The sequence below is a fragment of the Pholcus phalangioides genome, unplaced genomic scaffold, assembly GCF_987345545.1.
Source record: "Pholcus phalangioides strain wild (caught in Gottingen) unplaced genomic scaffold, Ppha-v1.0 ptg000039l_1, whole genome shotgun sequence".
Lineage (NCBI taxonomy): Eukaryota > Metazoa > Arthropoda > Arachnida > Araneae > Pholcidae > Pholcus > Pholcus phalangioides.
The window spans coordinates 22,510,048-22,535,341 of NW_028301625.1; the positions used below are offsets into that span (position 1 = coordinate 22,510,048).

A 25,294-nucleotide genomic window follows, 5' to 3' on the forward strand; every position below is an offset into this window, starting at 1 on the left:
ATACCCTTTATGTTAAAAGTTCTGTAAGGAATATTAACATGGGTATCTGTCTGGTTTTTCAAGTTGTATTCACCAAATCTTTGTTGCTAGTTTTTGGTTTGGTGCATAATGATTTTTAAAATTTTTAATGTCCAAAATTTTGTTGGATAAGTAGGAGTATCACTAACACGATGAGTTACATGATAGTGATACCTTGGCTAATGAGTAACTCTGCAAACAAAGATTATTTTTCACTTTTTTCAGACTGCCGATGAATAGATTGGTGGATTCTGATGCCGCTCGCTAATATAAAGTAGCTGTATTCTGAGCTGAATTTTGTGCCAAGCGTAATCGGGATTGCTTTCCAGATAAACCATCTATTTTTCTTTCAGAAAACTTTTAAGCCATTTCTTATAAAATGAATAAATTTTTTAAAAATTTGTTGATTAAAAAATAATTTTAAAAAAAATTATTAATTTCCTTTTCAAGCCCAGACTTCAATATTTTCAGTATGCACAATAAAACTCTTAGTACTAAACAGTTTGGACATTCCAGAAGCTTATCTTTTCTACCTATGTATGAGAGAAATAAACTGACCATGCACACATCTTTTTATTTTACATTTATGACCTATGAGCCCTTTGGGTAGTGTTCATACTTTGACCTTTGAAGACTAGACACACCCCGCTCCCCATCTCAGAGAGATATCGAAGCGTTCCTGAAGGATGGGTGTATCCGGAAAGTTTTATTATAAACAACAAAACATTGTCACCTTGGACAATGGCAACAAAAAAAAAAAAAAAAAATATATATATATATATATATATATATATATATATATAAATGATCGTTAATCTGATATCATATAACAGATAATTAAAATCGAAACAACAAACGCCGATAGGCAATCAAAATCATAAACAAGATTATGTGATGATGGCTCAGTATGATGACATTCTCATAAAGAATCTAGTAATCGTCAGTTAATCGAATGATTGTCGATAATCTAATGATTGTCGATAATCTAAATCTAATGATTGTCGATAATCTAAGTCTAATGATTGTCGATAATCTAAATCTAATGATTGTCGATAAGCTAAAACTAATGTTTGTCAATCTAAATCCAATGATTGTCAATAATGAATATAAAATTTCGAATTGCAGTGGATCAGCTAATCACCGTCATCCATGTTTTTAGATTGTCCAGCTTCGACATCACTTCGACATTGGTCTTCAGTAGTCATAGGTCCGCTGTCGTCTAGGCCACAAGTTGTATGGCCTCGCCTGATTGCTGCACTCTCGTGAGGGCGGGTATGTGACGTCAGTAACTCCTCTCCGTCTTGGCCTTTGACCTTTGAAAACCAAACACACCCCGCTTCCCATCTCATTGAGATATCGAAGCGTTCCCAGAGGATGGGTGTGTAAGTTGATTAGACATTCGTCAGTACGATAGTGTTCACACTGCAAATTGATTAAAAAGTGTTTATACTGCAAAATAAAAGATCTTCAATTTCTCTGATCTTCCTGTAAATTCTTTTATTCAATTGTGAGCTGTTCCTCTTAGCCTTTAGCCAGTTTTTGTCTTTTTCCCTAATGTTTCTTACTGTTTATGAAACTTATCTTTAAATTTTGAGCAGTATTGAGAATGAATTAAAACATTCTCCATAGAAACCTACAGGAAATCGTATTTCAACCAATGAATGCGATTCCAGAACAAATTATCTCAGTTAGCCGAGGTATCGCTGCATCAAAGTTTTCGTGTTTTGAAGCATCTGAAGAACATCAGTGAAACAACATTGTCCTCTATCTATTTTTATGAATTTGGAGTAAGTGTATGTATGGTATTGGTGCTTGAAAAGGAATTTGGTAATTACTGAGTTTCTTCACATTTTTCAAAAAATTTACAGAATTCTGTTGATGAAATAAAGGAGGACTGCAGTGATTTGCCACCAGTGCAACAAAAGAAGAAGTTGCAACAAAAAATAAATGCCATAAAAAGTCAGATCCAAAAAGAAACTGATGCCAGGTATATTGTTTACCCAAAAAGGTAGTGAGAACAACAGCCAGATGCATTTAGGAACTATGTAAAGTTCCTTCCTCAATATCAAAGAAAATGTACAAATAAAATAAGTGTAAAAGAAAGCAACCAAACAATAACCTCTTATAGCAGAGGTTACTTGCTTGTTGAGAAACAATGTTTAAATAACCAATATTGTGAGGAAGGGGAGGAAAATACTTGAAAAAGCATAGTAATGATGTTTAAAAAACTCTTGAGAGGCTGGTGGTATGGAGTGCTGTATAAACTGTTTCCAGTGCTTAGTCATTTTGACTTTGTTTCTTTTATATAACAGAGGTACCTTGCTTGTCAAGGTTATTTATTTTACTTTTTTGGGGTTTTCCATTCATTTTATTGATGTTTTCCTTGCTAGTTGAAAAGAGGTATGTGACATAAGTTATAGTTCTGAAGTACATCTGGCTGTTAACACTACATTTTGTACACTTTGATACGTTATGTAAATTTTTTCTTCTATTTGTTCCATTACATAAAAGGTAATCTCTTTCCAGTTATATATTATTACAAGTTTCTTTCTATTGTAATTTACAAAAAAACTGCGAAATTTACAGATTCTTGTCTACTTTTTTGTATGAATTTAGATTAGCTTGTAGCAAAAACTTTAATTATAGCCTACTGCTAGTCAATTTCTAAGGAACAATCAAATTTCTATCATATTGCAAGACTCGCCAGATTTACTAATACAGGAAGTATATTAATCCTTACAGCTGTTATCCAGAGATATCTCATCTAACTTAATCTGCTTTGTTTCCGTAACCCAGAAATATCTTGTTTTTAAAACTCCCATTTTGGCATCCTTGAGTCCTTTTAAAAACTTCTAGAGAAATTATACCATTTATAGCAAATATCAGTTGCATATATTCTTTCAAGACATCCTCCCAGTAAGTATGATCATGAATAAGCAGTTTGATGCCTCAAACGGGATGAAGTGTTACTGGAGTTACAACAACAATGGGTGTTAAATCTCTTCTCCTTTACAGGAAATCCCTAAAAAATGTATCTTTGGAGTCTTCTGCTAAAACTTTCATTCTGTTGGGAACAAAAGACTGGAAAAAAATTAACCTTTAACATGAAGGAAAGAAAACCATTGTCCTACATATTGTGTTGCTGTGTTCCACACTGTACAGATACCTACTCTATACTATTTTACAATCGTCACACACTTGTGCTCAATAGTAACACTCAACGTGTTTTACAGATTTTTGGTATTAAATTTGGACAATGTATAGTTTAAGTTCTAGCAAGTTGTCAAAGTAGACTTTCTTTACATGTGAAAAATAGGGGAAAAAGAGTCAATTCAGTATTTCTTTTGTTCAAAGAAAGTTTTAAAACATTTTAAAGATGAATGAATTGTTTTCTTTCACTGGTTTATGCATTTTGGCCCTATATTGGAAAGCCATCTTCAGAACATTGTAGACTGAAACCACACACAAATAAAGCCATTTCGTCACAATATTTTCAGCAGTGTATAAAGTCATTAAGTACAGTATTCAATATCCTGTAAGTTAGTGTAGTTATTGTAAAGTTTGGCAGTTAGATTGCAAAATGACAGACTCGCACCACGTGGATCCGGGTTCAAACCCCACCGTTGCCGCAGTGGTGGTCAGCTGAAGTTGGTTTTCTGCAGTTTCCAACTTCGAGGCACAAATGCGAGCCGATCTCCCTGTTGAAGTCTCGCCGCAGAGAGCAACAGGCCTGCAATGGTATAATTATTCATTCATTACACTTCACTATGAGTTGAGAAAAAACTCAGTAGTTTAAAAAAATTGATTGCGAATGTCAGCACTACACATAACAAGCTTTACACAGAAACAAACCTCACGGAAGGATCACTATACGTACACACACATTCCAACATGTATCAATTCATTAGTTCCGCAGAGGAATATGGACGTGGTGCATGTCTGGTTTAGTAGTAGTAGTTAGATTGCAAGAGAAACATACAAGCACTAGTATAAAATTCATGATTTTTTCTTTTATCAAATCTTTCGAGTATAACATTGCACATCAATTCTTACAAATAACTTTTTTTAGAGATAATGCTATATCTAGATTATGGCTTACATGGTGAACTCTTAATTATGTTTAAATTTTTAAGGGATGGATTAATGAAGATGAAGTGTGTATATGAAGACAATAGAACACTAGGAGACCCAGTTCTTATTGAAAGCAAATTGGCAGACAATGGTATCAGCTTAGAGAAACTTCAAACTGAACTACAGAAGTTTGAGGTAATTTTTTTTAGGTTCTAGACTTTTTGCAATTATGAAATATCAGGATTTATGATAGATTGCATAGAGATTTTTGATTGCACCTCAAAATTCACTTGACTAATCTTATTCAGATGCTTGTAGATGGCCATTTTTAAAAAAAACAAACAGTATGAACTTTGTTTCTTTTATTAGAAAAGTAAAATCAAAACAACGCAACAAGGTGCTGGAAAAAAGTTTAAAGGCAACCGAAAAATTACCATATCTCACAAACCTTTTGATGTAAATACATGAAATTCTTAGAATGATGATTACAAGTATAACTTAACATTTTCCTGTGAAAAAAAATTGAGTGCTACACTGTCCCGGAAAAATATTGTTGAATTTACAGTAAAGGTCGAAACCTGGAAAAAAGTATAAGGACACTAGAAATTTAGGCGCAAAATCATTTTAACCCCTTTCCGATCAGGGAAGTAACGTGTAAATGCCAGTGGAATAAATTCGATCCAGCTGACTGGTTTTTTTTTTTTTTCCTCATCGCTAAGCTTTATTGCAACTCTATGAAACAGTTGTATGTGTGTTTTCCCCCTCATCATTCTCAATGACATTTCCCCTCCCCACATATATATTTTTCTCAGAATTAATCCTGATATTATATACTGCACATGGAAGTGAGAAAACGAACACATAGGTGAGGGTGAAAAAGCAAGGGACTGTACATCTCTTATCTACTGTCTGTATTGTTTCTCCCCCACACTTATTTTTTTTCTTTCTTTTTTTTATTGTGCCAACAAGGCTACCATATTTATCACCTATACATCCAATACAGAACATTCAAATTTATCGCCAACAGCTTGTACACGAAGCAGTTTATGAGCAAAAAAATCATCTTTCTTCCCTATAATCTTTATCACTCAGGATGTCATTGATCGAGATAAGTCATAAAAAACTTGTTGTGGAATCTTCTTCCAGTCCTGTTTGATTGCTACCATAAGGTCATGTTCATTTTCGTGCTGTGTACCTTTTCTATACACTTCTCATGTCAAAATACCCAACAAGTTCTCTTCAGGATTCGGATCAGAACTTCTGACTGGCCAGTTAACAAGTTTCACTGAATCTACTTCAAACCAAGATTTTCTAGACTTTGAATTATGTACAGAAGCATTGTCCTTCTGAACAAATACTGTCCAGAAGTTATAAGAAGTGCTTCAGGTGGTAGATTCTCTGCCAGATTGTCTTGATATGCCTCTGAGTTCATTTTTCAGCTTATGAACGCGATTGGAGTTTTTCTTTAGGATGTAAAACCTTCCCAAATCACTGATCCACCTCTGAATTGGCGTTTAGGAAATATGGCTCTGTTGTGGCATAGGTCATGCCAGCAATATTTAAAACCAAGTCCATCTAAATTGAACTTCTTTTCATTAGAGGAAAACATCATCCCCCCCCCCCCAGATCTTTGGTCATCTACTTATCTCTACTACTGTCTACTAGTAGTAAAAGCCTCTGAGAATGGTACATGTGGAATTTAGCACATTTAACAAATCTAAACCAAATATACCGTTGATCCCGCTTACATTGTTCCCATTTAGAATGTTTTTCCACTTAGTACGGAGACTTATTTTCATGGTCCCAACTTTTAAGTAATTCTCATCAAGATTTCCCGTTTAAAGTGCTTTCCTGCTTACAATGTTTTTTATGACAGTTTTTGAAAAACGTTATAAGTCGGATCCACTGTAATTAAAAGTTAGAGGCACATTTTTATATAGTTACTAATGAATTGATTTATTAATTACCCTTCTGATTGATTTTCCATTTCTTTAAAAAAATCTTAGCTCTTTCAGTAATATCTTCTGATTTAAATTTAAAGCAAATGAAATTTTCATGCACATAAAAGCAAGTTTTCAAGATATAGCTGTTTTTCAGTTGTCCTTGAACTTTTTTCCAGCACCTTATGTCGAATATCAATAACTTTCATCCAGTTGAAAAAAGTAAACTTTATTCTGTTTTTTTTATTTTATTAATTGCTTGATTCTTATCATATTAAGTTTTTACTCAATATCTGTATAGTAGTGAGGTAGAAGGAAAAAAATCTAAATATTTTTTTTTGGCTTAAACCAGGTTTGGCAGTTTTTTTGACACATGGCAGTTTTTGACGGTTTAAACTGTCATGTCAAAAACCTCAAATATTGCTTTTCAATATAAAAATTCCCATTGGAAATACACATGTTAATTGCATGTAATGTTTAAAGTGACTATGTTACACAAAGAATAAATATTTAATATGATTCTAAAATAACTTTCTACTCTCTACAGAATTATTTTTAACAAAAAATATAAATGGTTTTTCTTATAAAATACACAATTTCAATAAAGATAGCATAAACACTGAAGGAAAAACTATGGAATGATTCGACATGGTATGTGCAATGGTTTTCCAGTTGAAGCTGTATTTAATTTTAAATGTGCAAAAAAATGTTTTGGGTATCAAGTCCTATCAGCTCTTCTTTGGTTGAAAATGCTCTTTAAAACTCTGTGAATTAATACACACTGAGCTCTAAGAAATTTTTAGATGAAAATAAATGTGTTTAATTAGTGTATTAACAGATTCTGTGAAAATTTTTTACATGGAATCAAACTTCGGGCAGATCAGAAAATTTGAAGTATCAAAATAGATTCTCAGTAATTATAATTCTGAATATAAAACCCTTTAACCTACATAAAAGTAAGTGTTTTTTTATTTAGCATATCTATCGGGTTAAAAAATTGTTTGACAACATTGACAATAAGTTTTTTACTGTTTTAACACTGATTTACAGCTTCTGAAGCATGGGCAGAGATACGGGGGAGGGGCATGAGGGGTCATTGCCCCCCAACGTCAAAGGTGGAGTCGACTGTTCTAATGTATATAAGAATTGACATATCATCATGCCCCCCCCCCAAGCAATAATGGTCATGCCCCCCCCCCATACTTCCAAGTCTATCTCCGCCTATGTTCTGACGTCTAAAACCTAACTCTGTGATGCCCCTATCATACACATTTTGAATAAGCAGCTCTCTTCCACTTAGCAAATTGAGCACAGGTAATCAGTAGCTTAGATAAAATGAACCACAAAACTATATATTTTCTAGACTTTTTGTTGAAAAATTCAAAATTGCAAATTATAATTAATATTTTAATTAACATTTTAATTATTGTAATAAAATGTTTAAAAATAAAACATTATAATATACAAAAAAGTAAGTTTTTCATCATGTTATATTCCTATTGTGTTCAAAACATTATCAAAAAGCATTCAGTTAGGTTTTTGACAGTTTAAACCTGTTTTTGACGCTTGTCATGTCAAACGCTTGTCAAAAACCCAACTCTGGCTCAAGCATCACTGAGTTTTCAGTTGCATTCTGTAAGCATGAGAATCATATCTTCTAACTGACACGTATATTTGCACTGATTTCTTGCATAAGTAAAAAAGTACTATTGAAAACTAGAGATTACACATTAAAAATACATGCATTTAGGTCTTTTCTTCATTTGAACATTTTAATTTGCTCTTCTCCAGCAGATACATATTTTTAACTTTCCTCTGAACTCGAAGGTTCAGAAGCTTAAAATTTGTAAGAAATTATTCTTATGTAATTTGTTTTTTTAGTGAATACACACACACAAATGATCCTAATTTTTATTTTTAAGATTAAATTCTCAGAGATTTATTCTGCAAATCATTCATTTTTGTAAAGATCAACTAATTTGTATTGTAACTCTATGGTACTCGTATAACATACTTAATTTTTTTTCTCTGGTTAGGTATTGGGGTGAGCATTTTATTTGACAGTTTATGAGAGACAATCAACATTTACAAATTATCCCACTTACAGATGTTAATGAGTCAAACCATAATTTTAGCTTTTTAATAACTCTTAGTTCTTTCTTTTAGGATTACCTGGCTGTTGCAGAAGGTAGAGGGGCTGGGCTTCGAAATCAAGAGCATAGGATTAGTGTTTCTGAGGATTCTTTATCGAGGAGTGCATCAGATTCTAGTGTTTCAAATCCAAATAGTTATACAAATTCAAAATTATCCGCACCTAGTACGCCCCAACAAATTCATGGGTGAGTGTGTGCTTGTTATTAGATGTTAGTGCATTTTAACTGAATGGTAATAGCCTTTTTTAACACTAGAGCTACCAGAATTTTTGGACCCCTCTAGAAATACTGAGTCTTTTTCACTGCTATTGCAAAAATACATGAGAGAGCTGTAAATATGGATTTTGGATTAACACAAGTGATAATATGATCGGATATTGAAGTTTTTACACGTCATACAAATATTCATATAAAATTTCAGAATTTTTTATGCCATAATTTTTTTTTTTTTTAAATCTTAAAAATGGATGCGCTCAAAAACTATAATTTGAAAAAATAACATTCAAAGTGTTTTTTCTTGTTCACGTTTACACTATTATTCATTTATTTATTTTTTTAATCTTAATTTGAAAAAATCAAATTAATCCGGTTGACAAAAAATTTTTTTGCATTTTATTCTCACAATTGAATAAATATTTTTTAAAGTCATGTTTGAAAATTCAACTTCCGAAATCGTGACACCCTTTAAATGAATAAAGTGTAACTAATTTTGAGATGAGATTTTTTCCAGTTCTAATTCAGAATTTTTGGAAGATCAACTTGATTAACACAATAAGCTTGTTTAATGGAATCTATCAGTTACAAATTGTCAACAATGAAGTCTGACAAATATAGTTCTAAATTTTTGCGCCATCTCATTTATACTGTACATGTGTGATATTCAGAACAAACAGTAAAGAGATGGCTTCATTTTGGACAGCTAGGGGAAGGGAGGTCATGATATTTTGGGGAAAAAATTTAACGAAACATAACAGCATCTCAAATGGGCAGCGAAATTAGTAGTGATTAAGGCGGCGAGAGCCTGATGTCTGTCTTTGCTAAAATCAAACCAATCACTTTAAAGTTGAAGTTTCATTCACACTAAGCAGTTGAATGAAACTTCATCTGAAAAAAATTACAAGTACTGTGTAAAACATGCAGACTGAAATAAATAAAGATTTTTTTTCTACTGATTATTCATAAACGTATAACTATATTGAATATGACAATTAATAAAAGAATTAGTTTGATTAAAAGTTTCTGGCCAAATCATTGTTTTAACCAGTCACCTAAGTCAAGCCACCATTTTTACATCTTTCATTGAAGCTTTTTATGCATAAGTTTCGATGAAAGTTCAAAATTGCTAAAAAGATATTGCCTTGTTTTATTCACCAACATGTGATCTAATTTGAAAGACAGCGTAAAAGAAAAAGAGTGCAGTAAACACTATGCATACTGTATGTATCTGCCCTTCAGTTTTCTCTGAACAGTGAAGGAAAGCAAATTACTACATTTTGGTGAAAAGTATTGATTTGGTTTTATGCAGTTATACCATAATCCCACTCAAGGGGCTCAGCAATATGGTAACAGACACCATACCTCGCATCCTCTATGCTGGTTGTAAAACTTTTGAGAATTGACAATATTTTTCACAAACGCATGACCCACAATTCATGTTACACTACTTGGTGCTACAGTAATGGACAAAATTGCCTAAGCTTTTTCTACATGGGGCATCAAAGATGATTGATTTGGTGTAAAAAATTTTTTAAATAGATCTTATTTGTCTAACACTTTGGCAAATTTATCGCCAGATTTATAATCTAATGCATGAAGCTAACACTAATAAGATTATAATATCACACTACATGGAGAAAAAAGCGCCAATCATGAAATAATACCAAACTCGGCATCTAATGGTATTGAATATTTCAGTTCATTTTTAAGAAGTGGCAACCTACTGCTGACAGAGAAATTTACTTTCATTTGGTTTATGGCGTCTTTGCTGATCATTAGAAAAATGACACGTCACAAAAATTCAAAACTTTATAACTTCCTTAATATTCATCCAATCCCAAAACGAACACTTTTATATATTAGTTTTTCACAAGGAGTTACATGTATAATTATTGGGCAGTCGATAGTTACCACCCTGTGTGTGTATATATATAATCTGGAATATAAATATATATAATATGAATAGTTGCATTACTGAAAAAACCAATATATATTGGGACTTCGCAACTAAATAAAAAGCTTATAGCGATCATATATCACTTAGCAGTCTGAACATTGAATCTTTGCTTCACACTGGTTTCCACAAACTGGATTTTTACATTTTCTGCACAACATCAATGTTTTGCTTTTACATTTGCTCACGTAGCACTGTTTGCATTTTGTCAATTTCTCTGTTTGAGCATTGTCAGAGTCTTCAGACAAATCTGGAGGGGCACATCTACCTGCGACAAAGGGTGATAGAAGTTCATCTAATTGTAAAATGAAGTTTCTTCGAGAAATTTTTTTCTTTGTAACATATTCATGCATTGATTGTGCTCAGATCAAAGCTATTGAAAAATGTGCATTGGCCAGCTCCTTGAAGGAGATTGTACAGAGTATGTTTGTGCCATCTGGTCTAAAATATATACCCTGAATTTTGAATTATAAAATTCCACAGGCTCTGGGATTTTTTTTTTTGATTGGTCAAAATTTAAATTGAGAAATTTTCCTTTTTGGGTTTTCCCTGATACAGTCATTGTAATAAAATCTCTTTTTACGAGTTTGGTACCATATAACTGAGAATTTGAGTTTAGGACAACATTAGGGATTTCTCATCAGGATCTATTCATGGTTCCCATTAGATTAGTATGATGCCATTTTCAATTTTTCTGCAAGCTTCATAGAAGTGAAAAAACTATCAGGTGTAATATTCCTTTTTCAACATCATTTAGGGGTGAAATTGGGTAGAAAAAGAGAGAAATGCTCAGTCACACCCACAGGAAAAAATCTGTGGCAAAACAATTTTTACATTTATTAACAATTTTCATATAAAATTTGAAAATAGTATTTTTTTCCCCTAATCTTGGAGGGTTGCTCTTGAACCCCTGCCACTGAAACTAATACCCATGCAGAGATGCCACTGTGCTCTAATTTACCTGGGTCCCGGGATCCAGGATATTAAAAAAATCTGGTTTCCTTTTGAGTGAAAGTGGGTCCCTCTTGAAAAAGTGTGGTTCCCCCATAATTCACTGTATATCTATGAATTTTTTGCTGCATGCCCCCCAGATCTTTGGTCATCTACTTATCTCTCCTTTGAGACAGAGCGTCGGGCCATGTTCTGGGTAGGAGAAGGTATCTCTGTGAATCAAATAATTAATTTCTAAAAACATGTTCTATCTAAAGGTTTATTTACTTTCATTGTCTACTAGTAGTAAAAGCCTCTGAGAATTGTACATGTGGAATTTAGCACATTTAACAAATCTAAACCAAATATACCGTTGATCCCGCTTACATTGTTCCCATTTAGAATGTTTTTCCACTTAGTACGGAGACTTATTTTCATGGTCCCAACTTTTAAGTAATTCTCATCAAGATTTCCCGTTTAAAGTGCTTCCCTGCTTACAGTGTTTTTTATGACAGTTTTTGAAAAACGTTATAAGTCGGATCCACTGTAATTAAAAGTTAGAGGCACACATTTATATATTTAATAATGAATTGATTTATTAATTCCCTTCTGATTGATTTTCCATTTCTTTAAAAAAATCTTAGCTCTTTCAGTAATATCTTCTGATTTGAATTTAAAGCAAATGAAATTCTCTCTCTGACACTTATCTTCCGATTCCTATTCATATAAATCCTTGTGAAGGGATTTCCTGGTAGAATGACTTTATTTTTCCTCCCTGATGGTCCAGCACTCTGATCTGTCACCATTTAACTGCCACATTTAACTTTCACACCTGAATATGGGAGTTATGTCAGATTTTGTATTGGTGAAACTCAAGTGTGTTTGTGTGTGAGACAGCATTCAGCGTGTTTCGTGTTCAGTAGGTGGTGCCAACTATCTAGGGCTGCAACTAGACACTTTCTCAAATGGGGCAATCACACATTTTGGCACCCCGTGTAATGTAGAAGCAGTTATAAATTGTGAATTCAGCGCCCCTTCTAGTCCAGAGCCCACTAGAAGGGGGACACTAGACCCACCCGCTCTTCCTCCCTAGTTGCAGCCCTGCATTTATCCTCCAAACTAGTAATGCATGGATTTGAAATTTAATGTATACGTGTTTGTGTTGTAGGTCTGTGTGATTTTCGTGACGACCAGTGTTTTTTTTTCAAAGGAATAGCCGACTCAAAATTGGAAAACCTTAGAAAATCATAGTTTTAGCAGATTACCACTGCACAATCATGGGTTCCAAACCCAGATTTTCACCAAAGGCAAAATCAGGAGGGGGTATGGGGGCTCGAGGCCCTTTCCCCCACCCCAAGAAAATTAAAAGTATTTTGTAGAAAATTAAAATATATATTGGAAAAAATAGTCTTGTACTATGTTATTTTAAAATTCTTTTTGAACTTCAGTGATCCATAATTTCTGTGGAAGAAATCCTTCTGCCCCTTAAAAAGCCGATTCTGCGTACATACCAGTGACTTTCGCGATGTGAAATGGCTACTATCACATAGCAGCTAGATGACAAAACTGGATATTCAAAGAGTTTTACGTATTATTTTTTATTTTTCTGAACGATCTCGGAAAATGTGTTACACTTTGAACGGTCGTTCCAAATTCTTTACGATTTTTCAAAAAATATGCATTCGCAATCTTGTGAGAACAAGGTGAATTTCCGTATAGACGCTGTCTTTGAATGCTGGCAGATAGCCGCGAAAGTATCATAATTTCCGGTATGCAACCGGAGGGGAGAAAATCCACAGGGGGATAGAAACTCTGAAATTTTAAAATTCTGTACACTACCCCTCATTAAGGGAAGGCATGAAATATGTTGAATAACCCATGTATATATCAATACAGTACAGTATACAAAGTAGCAAAACCACCTTTTCAAGGTTGCGTGATCGTGATCAGACTGTGAAAAGAAGAAAAAAAGGTTAGAAAAGTTGGAGTTTTTCTCTATACTTTTTTCTTCGTCTAGGAACTAAGAAAGAATGCGTCCTGCAGGATGTGTGAACCAAATTTTTATGCATCCTTTTCCGAAATTCTGGGTATTTGACACACTATAGCACATCAATGGCATCTCTGCCCATGCAATAGCAAGTAAGAATCTCAAAAAAATAATGATCTAAAAATGCATCAAGTGGAGGACATAATCAAAAAGAGAAAGTTCTCTCACCCAAAAGTATTTGTGAATTCAGTGCAATTTAAATGTCCAAACCTCTTACCTTAGTCATCACAGCTAGTTTCATTGGTAATTTTATATGAAGAAAAATTGTTTTGATTTTGTATAATGAATTCATTTTCTGTTTTCTGCATTTTGCTCTTCTGTATCTTCATCTACATTAGATGTCTTCCGATATATTATTGAGTAAGGATTTGTTGGAATTTGAGTTTCCGACAATTCGCCGTGATTTTTCACTCACTTTCACACTGAGATTGAGGCTCAGAAAAATTTTCACACTGTAAATGAGTTGAATAAAGAGCCGTGGGGTCCCATGTCAAAACACAGTGATTAGCATGTAAGAACTGTTGCACCACCGGCAAACACTATTACTTTTTATACAATTTCATTATGTACAGAAAAATGCCCACATGCTCTCCAGATGAACCTCCATATGTAAACCCACATTTTTTTAAATGAATAAATAAATGTATATAATCAGCTGTGACAATGGCATAAGTAATTCCTGGCCTGTGGATGACAATGTTCGAGGAGGTCCCCTGAAGTATATAAATTAAAAAAATTTTTTTAATTCATGAATGCCGCTTGGCAATCCAGTGGTTAGGGAGCTAGCTTCTGACTGTGCAGGTGTGGGTTCGAATCCTGGTTTGGGCATGGATGTTTACTAACACTAGCAAATTCACTGGACAGATCGTAAAGATCTCTTGGGAATACGTGATAATCATATTATTTAAACAAAAAAAAAACCTTCCTCTCTTTATACTCCCTTTGAGATAGGGGTCTTTAGCTTCAAACATTGGGTGAGAATGCATAAAAAATATCCCATAGTGTGTTGCGCCGAACCATCTGAAAAATTAGCAGTTTCCTTGATCTTAAAAAGTGGGTGAGATTGAACATGATTCTATTATATATTTTTAGTAAACCTATTCAAGTTTTGAAAAACCCTACATTGTATGCAAAAAACTGACAACTACGCAAATGCTGAGAGTAAAGTTTAAAATTTCAAACAGTGGTCAAAATTACTGCTCGGTAGTTTTAGGTAGAATTTTTTCTAAAAGATTAGTGAAATGATGTAGGAATGTTTTTTTACCAAAAATTCCTTTCATCAATTAAGAAAAGTAATGACCTGAAATTGTCTAATTTTGAAAAATTAAGATGTAGTCTGTGATCTAAGTTCAGAAAGCGGTCAGAATGACCTCGCCGTATTCTAGTGTTAAAGAACAAGTTAATTTTCCTGCAAAATTTAAGTGTTATGTCCATTTGATAACCAAATAACATTCAAATAACCTTACCTGAAATATGAGCAATGACTTTAATCTGAATAAGTTTCCACATTCAAATTTCAGCTGGTGTATGACTGTGTCTAGCTATTTAAAACAGTCTTTTGATTAGACAATTGAACAACCGTTATTTGAACCCAAAATTGCAAAAGAACCATGGCTAGACACGTTTCGGAATTATAGGAAGTTCCTTCATCAGTAGCAGAAACAGAACATAAAAAAAATAAAATAAAAATATCGAAACAGCGAGAGTTACTCGCTGTTGTAGACAAGAGTTGAATTAAAAATGAACTGGCAACAAGAGCAGAGGAGGACAGAAAAAATAAAAATGGCAGAACCAATCGCAAACGAGAACATGCTAGTGATGCTGATGGAAAAGAATAATTATTGTAGAAACTGTTGCCAGATTTTTGAGAAGGGTGGTGTGCTAGTTAGGTCATTGACCAACTGGTTTTTGTTGATGTGGAATGGTTCGAAGAAGTCCAAGTCAGACGGTGAGGGGCATTTTTGAATGATTTTGGCAGAAGAGAAGTCAAATTATGGTCAAAGGACCAGCAGTGTTGGGCTATGGATGAGCGGTTAAAGTCTTGGTTAGTTACGTATCTTCTATGCTCATTTGAATGGTATTTGAGGGCATGTTTAGTTTGGCCAATATATGATAATCCGCATTGTCATGAAATGCTATAGATGCCCCAGTTGTTGAGTGGGTCAATGGGATCTTTTAGTTTAGAGAAGCTAAGTTTATTGACGAAGATGAAAACCACAGAAAAATTGTATTTTTGAAGGATTTTAGCGATAAGTTGGCTGGTTTTTGTTAAGAAAGGCAAAATGATCAAGTTTTTATGTTCAGGTTTAGGCTTGGTTGCGGAAGTATTTTTAATAAGTTTGTGGTGTAGATTATCAATGAGAGAGCTGCTGTAGCCACAATTTACTGCTACTGCTCTTAGTATATTCAGTTCAGCATCAAGCAGCATTGGTGAAAAGCAGCATCACTATCACGTTCTTGTTTGCAATTGGCTCTGCCATTTTACTTTTTTCTGTCCTCCTCTGCTCTTGTTGCCGGTTCATTTTGAATTCGACTCTTTTGTCTACAACAGCGAGTAACTCTCGCTATAAGGAGTACCTTTTCAATATTTTTATTTTATTTTTCTTATGTTTTGTTTCTGTTACTGATGAAGGAACTTCCTATAGTTCCGAAACGCGTATAGCCGTGGTTCTTTTGCAATTTTGGGTTCAAATAACATTGGTTGTTCAATTGTCTTATCTAACCCAAAAGGTAAGAACTGAATTGAACTGAATTCATTTTCAATCTTTGATCTGTCAAGTGGACCCTTTTATTTTAAAAAAAAGTCTTCAGTGTGATGAAAAACAAAGCAAGTTTAGTAAATAGAATAGTGAAATGATAATGAGTATTTACTAAGTTGAAATTGATTAAATTAAAATATATAAAATTAATTTCAATACTAATAGATTCTCTTATATCAATAGTAGGGAATAGTGGTGTGTTTATTTTTCTTCTCGGAATATCACATTAAGAAAAACTGAAATGTTAATCTTTTGAATACCATCATAAGAAAGCAAACCTGGCAGAACCAACCCTTCTTATTTTTCTTGTGTGGAATTTTCATTCATGTCATTGACTCACATGCGAGATGGTGGTCTGGACGAAACTCTTTACTGCTCATATATTAGCAGCACTTCAAGTCAGCAGGTTAATGATACCGATTTTTTTTTTCTCAAATATATGAATCTACGTGAACTTTTGGGTTCAAACCTCAGTTGATCTATAAATGTTAGTACTATACAGTATCTTAAAGGGTAAAAAAAAATTTAATAATAAAATGACTTTTCAACTTACAATGTCCTGGTTTACAATATATTTTTTGTTGTCGTACATAATTGTATTTTTGATTTCAGTAGTTCCAACAGTCCAGAAAGTGGTATTGGCACCAGTCATCCTAGTATAAATGATGTTGAGACAGACAGTTATCCTGATCCAGAATTTGATAATGAATGTACCGAGTATAATGATTTTGAAGCTGTACTGGGAACAGGAAAAGCACTTTATCCTTTCACAGGTTTATTCCAATCTAATGCTGTTATTTCTAATATTAAAAATTGAAAGCATATTTTTGTCTTCTATTTTCTGCTCTTATTAAGATAATGAATTGTCACTAAGTTTTTTTTTTCCTATAACTAAATTCTTTCGTTTCCTTATAAATTAACTTTGCTACAAATGATTGAAAATATCAGCGCGTTTAAAAAACTCAAATATATTCTCTTCATACCTGAGCCAAAACTGACTATTAAAAAAAAAATTTTTTGTGTTTATTGTATGTCAAAATGGCCTTCAAAAAGAAAAAAAAAATTATGTGGGTCAATATCTTTACTAAGATCATTTCGGTTACATATACATCATGTCTTAACTTGAAAAAAGGATCATTAAAAACCATTTAAAATGCAAACAGGATGTATCATATTTTCGAATAACATACGATTGTCAAAAAATAATCTCGATTAGAACTAGTCTTGTATTATGTGATGATTTAATCTTTACAATTATTGAATGTGTTATAAACAAAAAGAATAACATTTTATAGAATCAGATTTTCAATAAATGATGTTAGGGAAACGACTGATTATTGTATCTGAACTGAAGTATTAATTTTTTTTAAAGGTCAAAGTGAAGGATCTGTTGATGTTCATGAAAATGAAGAATTTGATATTGTCGAATTAGACCAAGGAGATGGCTGGACTCGCATCAGAAAAAGGGATCTTGAAGAAGGTTTTGTTCCTACATCATACATTGAAACTCATCTGTATAACACTTGTTAAAGTGTTATACTATTTAGTGAAACTTGGTAAGCATGTGTGGTTTAAATCTATTTCTAGTTTTGAATTTTTTTCCAGTTCAATCAGGGTTTAGTCTGAAATTAGATACAATTTTGTAAAATCTAAGTGTCAGTCTGTGCATTTTTCATTAAAAACTAATTTTTTTTTTTTTTTTTTTTTTTTTTTTTTTTTTGTAAGAAAAGATAGAGGTTATTTATTATCAAAAATCTAACCTCCAAAACACCTTTAGTGCACATTTTCCACTTTAAGCTAGACTCCGACCTCAATTGTGGTCATGTTATATATTGTGTGCAAATTAATTTTAATGTCAGAGCACAAAACTCTATTCTTATTGCTTAAAAAATTAGAAGTTTATACAGTTGGTTGAAAGCCTAAACTGGGAGAAAAAGTGATATATCATAAACTCTGGAATCCTGTTTGTTATCCATGAACAAAGAGGAATTAGAGTTTTTTTTATGGTGAATTAAACATCTGCAAGAACAGAATTAGAGGAAGAGCTCGTACTGATATTGGTGCAGCTTTTTTTCCAGTGTGAGGAAATTTTATCTATCAGTACTTTTTTGATTCTACTCTACAGATATGCATGGTGCTGCATGTGAATTGTTTCTGTGTGAATGTAGCAATTAAGCGATATATACCTAGTAAAAGCTCCAGGTTATATCAGAAGAATGACTTTATTACTGGCATTCACAAGATATATCGCCTAACCTGATACTTTGACAGGGTTAGTGAGAAATAAGTTCCCTACACTTTAGAAAGCTCTGGAGTGTATTCTACTGGTCCAAATGAGACAAAATTTATACTTCAGACAATCCAAATGTTAAGCTTGTCATTTATTAAATAAAAGTAGTACAAGAATCTGTTGCTAGATGGCACTGGAGCACACATGTAAATATGCTTTCATTTATAAATGTTTAATCTGTAGCATTTTTAATGCTCAATATGTTCTCTTTTGTTTTAAACAATGTGTTCTATAATCGCAAAACCATTCCACAGCTAAACACAGTGAGTCTGCCAAAATATCCAGAACAGTGCCAAATGTTTTTTATGCAATTAGAGAACATGGTTCAAAATGAAGGGGAACATATTGAGCAGTTTTAGTGCAACGTGTTAAACATTGATATGTGTAAGCATATTCAATATTTTTGTGTTCTAGCACCACCTATTGTCAGATTTTTGTAATTTTTTTTAATTTCATAAATGACAAGCACATCATTTGAATTAGCTGTAGTGCAAATTTTGTCTCATTTGGAGCTGTAGAGCACACTCCAGAGCTCTCTGAAGTGGGAAACTCATTTCTCACTAACCCTGTATTTTTACAATGTTGATATAACTTTCCACTTTAACACATCACAAGCGAGAGAGAGATCTCAGTCTAACCTTGTTTGACTGAGAATGTAACTTCCCCAAGAAATGTTCCAGTGACAGGGTCCTTTTTTGCTAAAAGAAAGAACATCACGTTTTGCGGGCTTATTAGTAGGGCTTGGATTTTTATGACCTAAAGATGAAATGTCGTTGCTGATTGGTTAAAAACCTGAATTTCAGGTTTTTAACCTATCCTAAAACAACATTTCATCTTTAGGTCATAAAAGTCAGAGCCCTACTTATTAGGCAAAAATGATTGCAACCTGAAACATTTATCATCCACAATCTTATTTAGAAAAAAAACAACTTTTAACAAGTATTTTCATTGATGTATTTAATTACGCATTATTCAGTTATGCATTATTCTATTTTCCCAACTTTTTAAAATAAATTATTTTATGTTTAAGTAGAGGCTTTTGTACTCCTAGAAATAAATGGAGAAACTTTGCTATCCCTCTAAGTGCGTAGGTGGCTTGTATAACCCCAGCCATGTATGTGTTCAAGAATTTTGTGCTCCAATAAATGCGTAAGAATTTGGGAACCCCTTTGGAATGCATGAGAAACTTTGGTGTCTATAAAAATGCTAGGAGGCTGCGATTATAGAAAAATATCTATTTTGCATGCAAATTGTTTCACTTTATTTAAGCATATGATTTCTAAAGCTAATACAGATTTTCAGTTTGTGATGTTTGAAGTGAGATTGAGCAGTTTTTGTACCCTGGTTTCCTTCATTTTCCAGATAATCAAATTGCTGAAGTTTATTAGAATATTCACACAGACGGTTATTTTTAAATTAATATTTTAGGGCGGGATTACACTATAAAAGTTTGATGAAAGATCTTTTACAAAACTTGAAAGAAACAACCAATAAGCATATCGATTACATTCGATTGAATCTAACCAATAGGCTTATTAGTTTTCTTCCAGTTTTGTAAAAGATCTTTTATCAAACTTTTATGGTGTGATCCCGGTCTTAAAATAAAATAATTCAAATTTTTTAGGAGAATTTTCTTTCTATTTTTTTTTAGGTGAATGCATTCATTGGGACCAGAGACGCATCCAAGGTCTGGATGAATTCATATTCCAGCTTTGTATTATTTTTTAATTTTTTACGTGTGGCACAAGAGTGTTCCCATTAGTTGCTTTTATATTTGAACAGTGATTATAGAAATTTCACTTCACTTACCATTGGTTGTTGCCATTGGTGTTTTCATTTTTTTGTATAAATAGACTCAAGTAATTGTAAATGCTAGTATTATATTTCAAGTACATATTTTTATAGCATACATTTCTGCCCACTATATTAGTGTTGCAGTTTTCTAATAATTCTGAGTTGTGATAAGTTGAACTTCAGTATTGAGTCCTCTATGGAAAGTATTACTCGTACTGAACTCATGTTGTCTATTGTTTTATCACATATTTGCTCAAGTTAATTTTGCTCTTCAATTTAAAAGAAACCTATAGGATTGTTATTTTTTCATTTTGTATATATTGAGTAATTCAGATGCTAAAGAGGAAGTTCAGTCATATGATGTAAATTGCATTATCATTGTGATCTCGTATACTTGTCTTATGAGCTTTGCTTATCATGACACACATGCTTAATTTATGGTGGTGCCTTAAAATGTTTCTAGTTGTTGAATCCGCAGAGTATTTACTGTTGTGTATTTTGTAAATTGAATGCATCGCGCAATCACATATGCCATAGTGCTTATTGTGTCATTAAATTCTCATGAAATTATTTTTTTACTTTATCTATTACAAATTTATTTTTTTTAAATTCAGCATTTTTTATTCTTAGAAGCATCTACTTCGAGCTTTTGCTATGCCATTTTTCTGTCTATGAGCATTTTTTACCACAATTTTGTTTTGTCAAAATTGGTCATGTTTGAAAATTAAAATTTGAAAATAAATTTAAATTTTTCACACCAGAGTTTTGGTTCTTTGGAAGACAGATGTTTTATTTTCTTGTCTGATAACTAATTTGGACATTCTTTTTCCATCACTATACGCTGGAATATCTTCCCTAATGATCAGAAAGAAAAAATATATATTTGGGGAAAGGCAATAGAAAAAGTTATCTAGTTGCTGGCCACAGGTTTGAATTAGTCACAGAAGCCAATATCAACTTATAAAAAAATTAACTATATTATAGAAATTTGTTGCATATTTTCATAAAACATTAAAAATTTGAAAATGGGAGTAAATAGGATTATTTCTAGGTGCAAGTTTGTTTGGCTTTTATATCAAAGAGCAAAAAAAAATGTTGCCATGTGTTAAAAAAAAACTTTTTTTAATAATAAATTAACAGAGAATGAATGAACTGAGACTCAGAAAAAAGTGAACATTATGTAATACAGTCGGACTTGTTTATAACAAACATGGATATTACAAATTTTCACATATAACTAGGTTTCTTATTTTACGTGAATTTCATATTGCTTCTCTAGCTGGTACGAATATAACTGAGTTCATATATAATGAATATTTTTGCTATTTATTCCAACTTTGTTATAAGTGGATGTGACTGTATTAATTACTTAGGGGTATGGATCACTTTTAGGCAGATCTGGATTCAAATCCTGCATTGAAGTAATTAAGCAGCCATTTAGAATCATGTTTGAACTATAAGTTCTAGATTGATTATAATTTATAGCTCTTGTGCAGATGAAATGAGTTTTTGACGAAAATCATCATTGATAATATGGCGAACTTCAAATAAATGTAGCAAAATATTAGTAAGTACTTGCATATCTGTCAGTGAGCAGTTAATGGCTTTTTTTCTCTTTCTTGAGTCTTATTTATAATTGAGTAGATGAAGATGTCACTGCAATTCATACAAGGGTTTTGACAATTGGCTTAGGCGAAGATGAATTTTAAGAGAACTCAAGTGCCTCTGTGGGAAATTGAACCACTGTTCTCTCGCAATCTGGGAGAGTGCATTAGGCTAGACTCCTCTGTGCTACAGAAGCAACAGACATTATTTCTTTAAGACATATTTACATGCTAAACAAAACTGTACAATGGACTGTTCATTGTAATATTCAGTGTATATGGTTATATAACGGTGTATGGCATTTTACAGGCGGACCATTGATCCTAGAGGCATGCTTCCAGTTAGAAACTCAGTAGTACTCAAATATGTCATTCATATTGCAAGGGGTTGTATACAGGGGTTAAAACAAAGAAACTAACTCTTTATATGGACACCCTGTGCCCAAAAATTCTATTAGAAAGTTGCTGCCCTGTCTCTCCTGATGCCAAAAAAATTTTCATGTTTCTAAGTGGCTGAGATATTCGAAAAATGAAGGAAAGTTAGGAAAAAATGGTGTTAAATGCTGGTAAACCATTTTACTGGCATTTAACACCGTTTCTTCCCATCTTCCATTATTCGATTTCAAATATCTCGGCAAATATTGCACTTAGAAACATGGACATTTTTTGGTGTCATCAGGAGAGAGGGTAACAACTTTCCGATTGGATTTTTGGACACGTTCTCCATATAAAAATTTAATTTTTGCATTTTAGTAGTTATACAACCCCTTGTAACGTGGAGGGGGGGGGGAATGACACATCCGTGTACTACACGTTATTTTGATACTTTTCTAACTGGAAGTATACCTCTAGAATCAAGTTTTCCAGTAAAATGCCATATGTCATGTTACCTATGCACCCTGTATAAAGGTAGTGTTTCTGTACATTGTTTTCAGAATTCTGAGAGAGCATGTTCTCAAAATCAAAAGCCCTTGAAAAGATGCAAAATTTTTCAAAGGGTGATTTCTAATGTGCCATTTGAAATGTAGATCAGTGAAATATATATTATGCCGGGGAAAGGGAATAAGTGGTCCAACTATGAAAAACAGTCATGAAATTACGGCTTCAAATGATATTTTATAAACTATTGACTCCAGGAAGCAGAGCCAGTCTGAACACTCATTTTCGTGTACAAAAGCGTGATTAGTTTATCCTCACACATCACAAAAATAAGCATTTGTTAACTTTACACTGATACTTTTTATTTGCATTTAGATTTTTTAAAAAATTTCTCGCGAATTCTGAAAGTAGGCTTCTCTATTTGGTAATTTGGATAACTTCAAATTTGATCCAACTGTTTCTGTGATCATAATTTAAGCTATTTTCCTATTGGCATTTAGACTATCAAACAATGGAAGAAAAAAAAAAAATTTATTTCTAGAATCTTTTGTGGATCTATGTGAACTTTGTTGTCAGCTCATAATCAAACTGTCTTACATTAACAGACCTGCCAACTCTCCTGCTTTAGGCGGGAACTCTGGATTTTTCATCCTTCCTCCTGCTCCCCTCTTGTTAAAATTTCTCAGGATTTTGGCAGAAAATTTGACTACGCGAGCTTTCACGTTGTCGTGACGTCAGTTACTGCTGTCGTCGTTAGGGAAAACACCCATAGAGAACAGCCGTGGTCATTTTCATCAAGTAGCCGTAAAAAAAAACTTGGTGGCCGCATTTAAGCAACTGCAAAGACGTGATTTTGTTTACATAGCGTTTATCGGCAATCATTTATCAGGTGCATGACCTTGGTTGCCGAAATTCCTGTATAATCGTTATTGTATTCCATTAACAGCCGTGCGGTAAACACAAGTTTTTCCGTCGGCAGCTTTGTATTTTGACGTTTTTAGATTGTTTCCTCGGATTAAATATGTCTTCAGAAAGAAAATATAAAACTTTAAGCTATATAAAGCTTTTAAGAGTTCATATGTACCCAAGATTATCAATCGTGGATAGCGTCCACGAAAGGAAACATGTTTTATGAACAGTATGTGGAATGTGATTTTTTTAGTGAATTTTTTTTCCCGATTGAGTCTATGAATGTCGGGGGGGGGGGGGTGCCCCTCGGGAGAATCTCCTGATTTATAGATTCCAAAAGTTGGCATGTCTGCATTAAACTCTCGCATGTCCTCTGGTGGCACATTATCCTTTCAGCTAATCTACATTGCAAGGCAAGCGTCAATGCATGATGTTACTTCAGTGCAATTATTGTTCGCATGCGAAACTGCAATAGACTGCAATTTCACTGATAAATGCAAATTTTATGGTTGGCGACAACCCTATACTGTTTAAGATGAAGTCTTTTTTTCTATGTGCACTACTACTATCAGTAGCTGTTTAGTTTGTTGTGTGATCGAGATGGTTTTTGCTAGAAGCAAAGAATTTTGTTGATTGAAAAAAAAACCATTCAACTGAACTAACTTGAGGCCATTATTGAGGCATTCGAAAATGAATTTTTTCAAATGTTTCAATGCTCAAAAAGACAACAATCTTCCGATTGGGTCCTGTTTTTGAGAAACTAGAAATGGAGACTGCACAGGCGAAGTGGGCGTCCGTCTCTACTGAGCTTGCATGAAATGTGTGAAGTAGTGGGAAAAATATATTGAACCCACCTCTTTTGAAGAGCGTTCCAGAATTCTGGCAAAAATAATTTGTACTTGTATTCATGAAAAGGGCTCACACATTTTTAACACATGTTGCGACATGTGAAACAGAAAGCCCAGCCGGCCACATTGGAAAAGAGGCAGATTGGCCCACCGGCACCCCATGTAAATTATGCCCCGGATTGGTTCTGTGGTTCCAACTTTTGAATTTTTACGTCATACACGCATAAACGGCACATGATTTTGGATTGTTTGTACTGTCTGCACATGTTTTTTTTTTAATTATATCTGTAGTATTTTTTGATGTGGCACACGTGCATTTCTCTGCACGTGACTTTTGGCAAATTGCAGCTTTGACTATCGCACTCGCATGTGGCTCCTCAAGTGAAAAGAAGGGCAAGAGACCAGACCGTTCGGAGGTGCAGGAAATAACAAGAACAAGATTGAATGTCGACAAATCAAATAACTTCATACGTAGTCAGGAATAATGCGCTGATTGAGGCCCTTGTCGCGAGGCGTTCCATGTTTTCCTTGATGAGAAGCGATGTTCCCGTCCTGTAACAAATTGTTCTCTCATATCCACAATAGAAGTTCTTGGGGGTGGGGATGGTAGCGGTGGTCGGGGGGCTCCCTTCGCGGGGCGTGTTGGGGTGCTGTGGACCGCGCCGGTGGGGCCTTGTCACGGGTGTCGGGATGGAGGGGGAATCGCACTCACGGTGCTGTCCTGACTTTGTCGAGCGGTGATGTGCCCGGGAATTGGGGTGTGAAGGGGGGTGTGGTTTTGTCTTGTGTGCTTGGGGGGGGGGGGGTTGGCGGGATGTTGGTCCGAACCGGTTGTGCTTTCCCGGCCGGCTTGCCGGTTTGCGTTTTCTTCGGCACGCCCAC

At 33.8% G+C, this 25,294-nt stretch overlaps 1 protein-coding gene across 9 annotated transcripts in view; it reads left to right on the forward strand.

Moving 5' to 3' along the window:
* Nucleotides 1-20,933, forward strand: part of LOC149065712 (formin-binding protein 1-like) — a 146,052-nt gene extending 125,119 nt beyond the window's left edge. For 4 of the 9 annotated variants that reach the window (XM_089253866.1, XM_089253870.1, XM_089253874.1 and 1 more), the window contains exons 10-15: nt 1,887-2,005; nt 4,152-4,284; nt 8,196-8,368; nt 16,701-16,861; nt 17,461-17,644; nt 20,030-20,933. In XM_089253866.1, the coding sequence (XP_089109992.1) occupies nt 1,887-2,005; nt 4,152-4,284; nt 8,196-8,368; nt 16,701-16,861; nt 17,461-17,618 (744 nt within the window). In that variant the 3' untranslated portion in view covers nt 17,619-17,644; nt 20,030-20,933. The remainder of the gene's footprint in view (nt 1-1,886; nt 2,006-4,151; nt 4,285-8,195; nt 8,369-16,700; nt 16,862-17,460; nt 17,645-20,029) is intronic. The other 5 variants (XM_089253867.1, XM_089253871.1, XM_089253868.1 and 2 more) reach the window with 4 other exon arrangements.
* Nucleotides 20,934-25,294: the final 4,361 nt, after the last annotated feature.